Source organism: Rattus norvegicus, chromosome 1 (genome assembly GCF_021556685.1).
Source record: "Rattus norvegicus strain SHRSP/BbbUtx chromosome 1, alternate assembly SHRSP_T2T, whole genome shotgun sequence".
NCBI classification, from domain to species: Eukaryota; Metazoa; Chordata; class Mammalia; order Rodentia; family Muridae; genus Rattus; species Rattus norvegicus.
Window position 1 is genome coordinate 104,368,904 of NC_141534.1, and position 9,204 is coordinate 104,378,107.

General features: G+C 39.8%; 1 protein-coding gene across 4 annotated transcripts in view; it reads left to right on the forward strand.

Annotated features, from left to right (window-relative positions):
* Zfp141 (zinc finger protein 141) overlaps nt 1–8,723 on the forward strand; it is a 39,450-nt gene extending 30,727 nt beyond the window's left edge. The window contains exons 6-8 of one of the 4 annotated variants that reach the window (XM_087591978.1): nt 23–215; nt 2,486–2,550; nt 7,689–8,723. In XM_087591978.1, coding sequence (XP_087448104.1) covers nt 23–215; nt 2,486–2,550; nt 7,689–7,727 — 297 coding nt within the window. In that variant the 3' untranslated portion in view covers nt 7,728–8,723. Of the gene's footprint in view, nt 1–22; nt 2,977–7,688 lie in introns of those variants that run through there. The other 3 variants (XM_087591979.1, XM_087591977.1, NM_001408793.1) reach the window with 3 other exon arrangements.
* Nucleotides 8,724–9,204: the final 481 nt, after the last annotated feature.

Genomic DNA, 9,204 nt, shown 5'->3' on the forward strand with positions numbered 1-9,204 from the left:
TTCTCTACAACTTCCTTAACAGGTAAATCTACCTTATGACAGAGACTGCACTGTAAATCAACATAAGACTGTGTATGTGAATCCAGTAGGACATGAAAGACATCATCAGATGAGTATTTCTGAATATCCCCACAGATATCATGAAGATAATAAAGGCCTTACCATGAAGCTGGATAATAAACACAAGAATCAGTTTACAGAGATTACTTACCAAGGTAATGACGTCTGGGATATCTATAAACATGATAAAACTCCTAGTGATGATCAGATAAATACTTGTTTTCTGGAGAATTGTTACAATAATGATGGATGTAGGGTTGTCTCTGGTCAGTGCACACAGTCACCTTGGCACCAGCAGAACTATAGCCAAGAGAAGCTATCCACGAGCAATCAGCAGGGTAAAATTTTAAATCAGTCCTCAAATTGTAGTCATTGTACTGAAATTAGGGCTGGCGGAGAAGTTAACAGACAGAGATATGATAAGTACAGCAGAGTCTGTATCAAATCATCAAGCATTGATTGGGATAAGGTAAATAATATTCAAAGAAAACCATGCCTGTTTATGGGAAGTGATAAATCCTTCGATTTCTATTTAAATATGACTCAAAATGATTCAAGCCACACTAGAGAGAAACCTCAGAAATACAAAGTGTATAGACCAGAGTTTACCCCTCCTTTGAAACTTATTGGGAATCCAAGATCATTTGTTCAACAAAAATATAGGAAATCTGGGAAGTGCTTCAGGAGTTCCTCCGGCCTCACTAGAATTAAGATGCTTCAAGCTGGCGAGACACCATGCAAATTTACAGAATGTGGAAAGTCCTTTTCTCAGTTCTCAAGCCACAGAGAAAATTATACAATCCATAATGGAGAAAAACCTTATAAATGTAAAATATGTAAAAGGTCTTTTACCACGGGCTCATATCTGCAAGCTCATCAGAGAATCCACACTGGCGAGAAACCATACAGATGTAAAGAATGTGACAAGTCCTTTACTCATGGCTACTCTCTTCAAGTCCATCTAAGGCTTCATACTGGAGAGAAACCTTACAAATGTACAGATTGTGGCAGGTCTTTTGCTGAGGGGTCAACTCTTAAATCCCACCACAGAATCCATACTGGAGAGAAACCCTACAAATGTAAAGAATGTGGAAAGTCCTTTGCCAAACGATCAAATCTTCAAGCTCATAGCAGAATTCATACTGGAGATAAGCCTTACAAATGTATGGATTGTGGTAAGTCCTTTACCAGCAGCTCATGTCTTCGAACACATTACAAAACCCACACTGGAGAGAAATCTTATAAATGTAAAGAATGTGGCAAGTCCTTTACCCAGTACTCCCATCTTCAAACCCACTACCGAATCCATACTGGAGAGAAACCTTATATATGTACAGATTGTGGTAAGTCCTTTTCTAATAGCTATTCTCTTCAAAGGCATCACAAAACCCATACGGGAGAGAAGTCTTATAAATGTAAAGAATGTGGCAAGTCCTTTTCCCAGGGCTCACATCTTCAAGCCCACCACAGAATACACAGTAGAAAGAAACCTTGCAAGTGTAAAGAATGTGGCAAGTCTTTTGCAGAGGGTTCAACTCTTAAAACCCACCACAGAATCCATACTGGAGAGAAACCCTACAAATGTAACGAATGTGGCAAATGTTTTACTGAGGGCTCAACCCTTAAAGCCCACCACAGAATCCATACTGGAGAGAAACCTTACAAATGTAGAGAATGTGGCAAATCTTTTACCATGGCCTCAGCTCTTAAAATTCATTACAGAATCCACACTGGAGAGAAACCTTACAAGTGTACAGATTGTGGCAAGTCTTTTACCCAGCACTCACATCTTCAAAGACACTGCAGAATCCATACAGGAGAGAAACCTTACAAATGCAAAGAATGTGGCAAGTCTTTTGCTGAGGGCTCATCTCTCCAAAAACACCATAGAATCCATTCATAAGAGAACCTTTACGGATGTAAAGAATGTTTGAAATTTATTTATTACCCGATTTACAGATCTTAATGATCATCCTGGAATCCATATTGGAAATAAACTTTACAAATGTAAAGAATGTTTTGAATACATCACCACAGGCTGTAAATTTAGAACACATAAAATTTAAGCATGAGACATCTGACACACTGTTCACCCAAGAAAAAAATGTTCTTTAAAATATGAAGTATGGGTAGAAGCCTTTAACCAATGTTCAACCCTTACTCAATATCAGAGTCACACCAAGAAGCCCTACACTGGTATGAATTTGAAAACATTTTACCCAGAAGTGCATCTATAATTCTCTCTGGTGGTTTGACTGAAAATGGCCTGTATAGACATATAGGGAGTGATATTATTAGAGGGTGTGGCTGTGTTGGCGTAGGTGGTTTTTTTGTTGGAAGAAGTCACTGGGGGTGGATGTTGAGGTTACACTCTTTCTTACTGCCTCCTTTTACTCCATGAAAAAACTCTCATCTCCCTCTCCAGCACTATGTCTGCCTGTATACCACCATGCTTCCCACATGCAGATAATTGACAAAACCTCTAAAACTGTAAGTTTGCCCTGTAATATTTTCCTTTATAGGAGTTACTCTGGTTATGCTGTCTCTCACAGCAATAGAAATCCTAAATAAATACCATATCCACTAACCAATTTCTTTGAAAACAGTTTACATGTGTACTAATGTTTCATACAGAATTATTCTGGAATCAATTACTAAAAATGGTATAGAAGTCACGTTACACTTGACTAAACTAGTAATAACTTAAAACCTAAAGACTTGTAACAGTAATATTTCTAATAACCATCTAAAACCCAGACTGTTGCATATTTGTACATTTCAGTGGAACAGGATATTTTAATTTATATGATATACCTTTGATGTAAAAGATTATTGTATCGATTAAATTTGAGCTTTAAATGTATGTTACAGATTATTTATAATATTAAATTAACTTCCTCATCTCAATACTAATGAATAAATTAGAGCTTGTGTTTGTTTACTGCTGCCTTGGGGTAATGAGTATCTATTTTATACTGGGAAGGTATCATTAATGTTAGCCACTTTATGAGTGATAATTCTAACAAAAACATGTGACAAAAGTACAATGGGCAATTGGGGGCTTTTTAGGGATGTGCGATGGAGTGAATGTGGTGTTAAGGTGAACACCACAGCACAAGTGATCTGGTAGTGGACATAGGAAAGAGGGTTCCTGAGGGAAGTAAATACAGGAGGAAGGAGGGTCACATTATAAAAAAAAAAAATGCCTGAAACAATCATGAGACATTAGTGATCTGATAGGGGAAACAGAAATGGAGGCTTCTTAAGGGAAGGGGGAGGAAAGCAACATGGAGGGAGGTACCATATAAGGATATCTAAGACAGCTACAAAGAACCATAGTATTAACTCTTTGCCTTGAAGCCAAACTTCACTCAATTCTGTTTATAAAACTACATATATAGTTAAGTATCTTACCTTAGCTGAGAACCCTCCAAGAACAGAGAATCTAACTAAAATCCTAATAGCAGTCCTGAGAAGTTCTTTTGAATTGTTGACCAGGGCTATCCAAGAGACTGTGAAAACCTACAGTCTATTGGTCCTTTACCTGACCACAGACGTGGAAGGGATGTATCCATTGCTAAGGACACAGAGCCCAGAGATTCCTGAGCTGGAACTGTGCTGAATGCTCCCTCCCTGGGACTAGCTATTATGGTACCAGAAGCTAGTTCCCAAAAAAGACAAGCAATCAAGTCTTTCATAGCTATGGTGCTTGTTAACCACATCGATGACTAGGATTGCACAATAAGTAACAGTAAAGTAGTGGCACATATACCTTGACAATAAACAACAGTTTTAATTAGATTTAAGACCCACTCAACTAGAGGGAAAAACTCAGGCTAGCTACTAGGATGGATTCCTAGCTAACTACTTTGTTAGGTGGTTATCTAAGAAGACTCCACAAGCACTAATTTATTAAATTAGCAAAATCCCTACAATCTATAAATATTTGCCTTTATACCTACAAATAAATACAACCGTCACCTCTCATCAAGAAAACTTCTGTTTGCAACACAGAAATGACTACAGAAAAGCACAACCAATTAACGTGCAGAGTTGTAGTATCAATGACACATGTAGAAAAACACTCATATATCAAAGACCATTTCCAAAGAGGGAGCAGAAAGACTAGACCATAAGAGCCAGAGGATTGGGAACTTTATATTGAGATCATGTTTCCTAGTACGATCAAAAATGATACCCTTAAAGTCTCACCAGCATGTTAGCTAAGCATGAGCTAAATGAATAAGGTCACCAGTGGACAGGAAAAAGACCAAGAGGTCTTGAGTATATACAAATCACTATAAATAACTACTTTTTCTCCTAGATTCTCTTGGAACTTTATAGATAAGTCACAATGTCTTCCCTCTCAGAATATAAGTTTTCAAACAGTTTATATAGATTATTGATAGTAGAACAAAACCTCTAGTTAACAAACATTTCCTTAGCAAAGTAAATTACTCATCCAACTCAAACCATGGGAAGTTAATTTTCATGTCAGGGTCCATCACCTTTCAAAGAACATAGACTTCTGCCAAGAGAAGTGATGATACCTGGGCACTGCTCAAGGGCTTTGTACAGGATGCCATGTGGGAGAACTACAGTGACATGGTCTCTGTGGGTAAGGATATATTTCCTTCATGTTTCCCACTTCATCCTAGGGATGGCTTTCAATTGCTATTAATGATGATTAGACTTGCAATATAAAAATCATATACAAGGTAAAGGTCAATTTATTCTTAAGTAAAAGTCAACCTATGTGAAGATACGGGGTAGAGGTTAAGTAATGACGATAATGAAGTGGTAAGTAGAAAAGAAACTAAAATGGATGTCCTAATTCTTGGACGTGGATGAATGAAGATCTACAATTATTCTCCTTGCTTCCCTGGTAAAGCTGGCCTTTGTTTTCCCAGGAAATGCTTTCTGTCATTTGAGGTAGGAACAGTGCAATTAGTTGGGTAATTCAAGTTTGGATGGATAAATCTGTATGATATGTTACAGATAAGGGCTGTAAGGGAGGAAATGCTGCAAAACATGCTTTGTTAGATGAAACTTGGGGCATAGATTTGTAAGAACAGTGGGAGAGGTAAAGATCAGCAATTAGTGTACCTACCTCACTGCCCAGGTGGGACTTTGTGTCTTCAATTCTGCTGCATTTTTCACTGCATTCAGTAAGAGAGGGTAGGTTAGGAGAGAAGAGCAGGATCCACCAGAAATTAGGTGAGCAGAGAGATCCAAGGCAGCAAACAAAAGTCAGAGACAGCTGCCACTCCAATTAGTTTGTTGTTGTTGTTGTTGTTGTTGTTGTTGTTTTTTCATCTTTATTAATTTGAGTATTTCTTATTTACATTTCAATTTGTATTCCCGTTCCTGGTTTCCGGGTCAACATCCCCATAACCCCTCCCCTTCCCCTTCTCTATGGGTGTTCCCCTCCCCATTCTCCCCCAATTACTGCCCTCCCCCCAACAATCATGTTCACTGGGGGTTCAGTCTTGGCAGGACCAAGGGCTTCCCCTTCCACTGGTGCTCTTACTAGGCTATTCATTGCTACCTATAAGGTTGGAGCCCAGGGTCAGTCCATGTATAGTCTTTGGGTGGTGGCTTAGTCCCTGGAAGCTCTGGTTGGTTGGCATTGTTGTTGATATGGTGTCTCGAGCCCCTTCAAGCTCTTTCAGTCCTTTCTCTGGTTCCTTCAATGGGGGTCCCGTTCTCAGTTCAGTGGATTGCTTTTGGCATTCGCCTATGTATTTGCTGTATTCTGGCTGTGTCTCTCAGGAGAGATCTACACCTGGTTCCTGTCGGCCTGCACTTCTTTGCTTCATCCATCTTATCTAGTTGGTGGCTGTATATGTATGGGTCACATGTGGGGCAGGCTCTGAATGGGTGTTCCTTCTGCCTCTGTTCTAAACTTTTTTGCCTCCCTATTCCCTGCCAAGGGTATTCTTGTTCGCCTTTTAAAGAAGGAGTGAAGCATTCGCATTTTGGTCATCCTTCTTGAGTTTCATGTATTCTGTGCATCTAGGGTAATTCAAGCATTTGGGCTAATAGCCACTTATCAGTGAGTGCATACCATGTGTGTTTTTCTGGGATTGGGTTACCTCACTCAGGATGATATTTTCCAGTTCCAACCATTTGCCTATGAATTTCAAAAGGTCATTGTTTTTGATAGCTGAGTAATATTCCATTGTGTAGATGTACCACATTTTCTGTATCCATTCCTCTGTTGAAGGGCATCCGGGTTCTTTCCAGCTTCTGGCTATTATAAATAAGGCTGCTATGAACATAGTGGAGCATGTGTCTTTGTTATATGTTGGGGCATCTTTTGGGTATATACCCAAGAGAGGTATAGCTAGGTCCTCAGGTAGTTCAATGTCCAATTTTCTGAGGAACCTCCAGACTGATTTCCAGAATGGTTGTACCAGTCTGCAATCCCACCAACAATGGAGGAGTGTTCCTCTTTCTCCGCATCCTCGCCAGCATTTGCTGTCACCTGAGCTTTTGATCTTAGCCATTCTCACTGGTGTGAGGTGAAATCTCAGGGTTGTTTTGATTTGCATTTCCCTTATGACTAAAGATGTTGAACATTTCTTGAGGTGTTTCTCAGCCATTCGGCATTCCTCAGCTGTGAATTCTTTGTTTAGCTCTGAACCCCATTTTTTAATACGGTTATTTGTCTCCCTGCGGTCTAACTTCTTGAGTTCTTTGTATATTTTGGATATAAGGCCTCTATCTGTTGTAGGATTGGTAAAGATCTTTTCCCAATCTGTTGGTTGCCGTTTTGTCCTAACAACAGTGTCCTTTGCCTTACAGAAGCTTTGCAGTTTTATGAGATCCCATTTGTCGATTTTTGATCTTAGAGCATAATCCCTTCGTGTTTTGTTCAGGAAATTTTTTCCAGTGCCCATGTGTTCGAGATGCTTCCCCACTTTTTCTTCTATTAGATTGAGTGTATCTGGTTTGATGTGGAAGTCCTTGATCCACTTGGACTTTGTACAGGGTGATAAGAATGGATCGATCTGCATTCTTCTACATGCTGACCTCCAGTTGAACCAGCACCATTTGCTGAAAATGCTATCTTTTTTCCATTGGATGGTTTTGACTCCTTTGTCAAAAATCAAGTGACCATAGGTGTGTGGGTTCATTTCTGGCTTTTCAGTTCTATTTCACTGGTCTATCTGTCTGTCTCTGTACCAATACCATGCAGTTTTTATCACTATTGCTCTGTAATACTGCTTGAGTTCAGGGATAGTGATTCCCCCAGAAGTCCTTTTATTGTTGAGGATAGTTTTAGCTATCCTGGGTTTTTGTTATTCAAGATGAATTTACAAATTGTTGTGTCTACCTCTCTGAAGAATTGGATTGGTATTTTCATGGGGATTGCATTGAATCTGTAGATCGCTTTTGGTAAAATGGCCATTTTTACTATGTTAATCCTGCCAATCCATGAGCATGGGAGATCTTTCCATCTTCTGAGGTCTTCAATTTCTTTCTTCAGCGGCTTGAAGTTGTTATCATACAGATCTTTTACTTGCTTGGTTAAAGTCACACCGAGGTACTTTATATTATTTGGGACTATTATGAAGGGTGTCGTTTCCCTAATTTCTTTCTCGGCTTGTTTCTCTTTTTTGTAGAGGAAGGCTACTGATTTATTTGGCCACTGCAATTGTTAATGGAACAACAGGAAGACCAAGCCGCACATCAACTACAAATATGTATAGTACCTAGATCTAACCCTGGATTTTCTTTGGTTAGTGATTTAGTCGCTTTGAGCCCTTATGGGCCCAGGGTTAGTCGACTCTGTGGGTCTTCTTGCAGTATCCTTGAACCCTCTGCCTCCCTCAACCCTTCTGTCTTTCACCTGTCTCCCTGATCTCCATCTAATGTTTAGCTGTGAGACTCTGCATCTGTAAGCATATCATTAATGTAAGAGTATCATTCATAGTGTCTCCCAGGCACATGTCTCAATTTGGGCGTCATTGGTGGCCAGTCCCACAACTTCTACTCCATCTTACTTCCTGCACATCTTGTAGGCAGGACAGATTTGGATCAAAGTTTTTGAGATTGGGTTTGTGCCCCCCATTCCTCTACGTGAAATCCCACCTGGCTACAGGATGTGGCTACTTTTGTCTCCAAATCTCCAGCTGCTAGGAGTCTCAGCTAGGGTCACTCCCATAGACTCTTGATAGCTTTTCCCCATCCCAGGTCTCCGTCTCATCCAAGAGGTGCTCCACCTATCAGTTTTTTCTCTCTCTCAGCCTTCTCCAGCCCCTCCACCCCCACTGTCCTCTAATGTGATCCTTACCCCCTTTCCCTCTTATCCCTCTCCCACTCAGTTCCCTCCTTCCATCCATTTCTGATACACACACATACGCACACGCACATGCACACACACATACATATGAGAAGGCAAGGAGTAATGTGGGAGGGGTTTGTGAGCACAGAGCTGGCAGGAGAGTAGGGAGGGGGCTGAGATGGGGTTGTAAAGTGAATAAAAATGAGTAAATAAATAAATGAACTATTAAGAAGGTAAAGGAAAAAAAAGCTCAGATATGGTCCCATTGGTATGAAGTAGACTGTGAGTATTGTTCATAGATATTCTTTTTTTAAAGATTTATTTTATGTACTCATATAAAAAAAGCAAATAAATGTTTGTGTTCTTCCTTGTACTTTGTGCTTGAGTAGTTATAGCTGAACTTGTTTCCTTTCTCCAGTCTCTTGGTTATCCTTCTTCCTCTCTTGGTCTTTTTTTTTTTTTTTTTTTTTGGTTCTTTTTTTTTTTTCGGAGCTGGGGACCGAACCCAGGGCCTTGCGCTTCCTAGGTAAGCGCTCTACCACTGAGCTAAATCCCCAGCCCCTCCTCTCTTGGTCTTAATTTTCCCCTTTTATTATTTAAATCAATTTTTAATTTTAAATAAATTTTGATTACATTCTTCCTCTTTCTCAAGTCCTTCCAGTTCCTTTCCCTCTCCCTGCATGCCCAACTGTAAGTTTTTTTCCTCAAAAACAAATGGAACCCTAATAGAACATCAAACCCCTCCAAAGCAAAGAAAATAAGATAAAAACCCACACACACACACACAGACACACACCCACACACACACACACACACAGGCACACACACAGACACACACAGACACACAGACACAC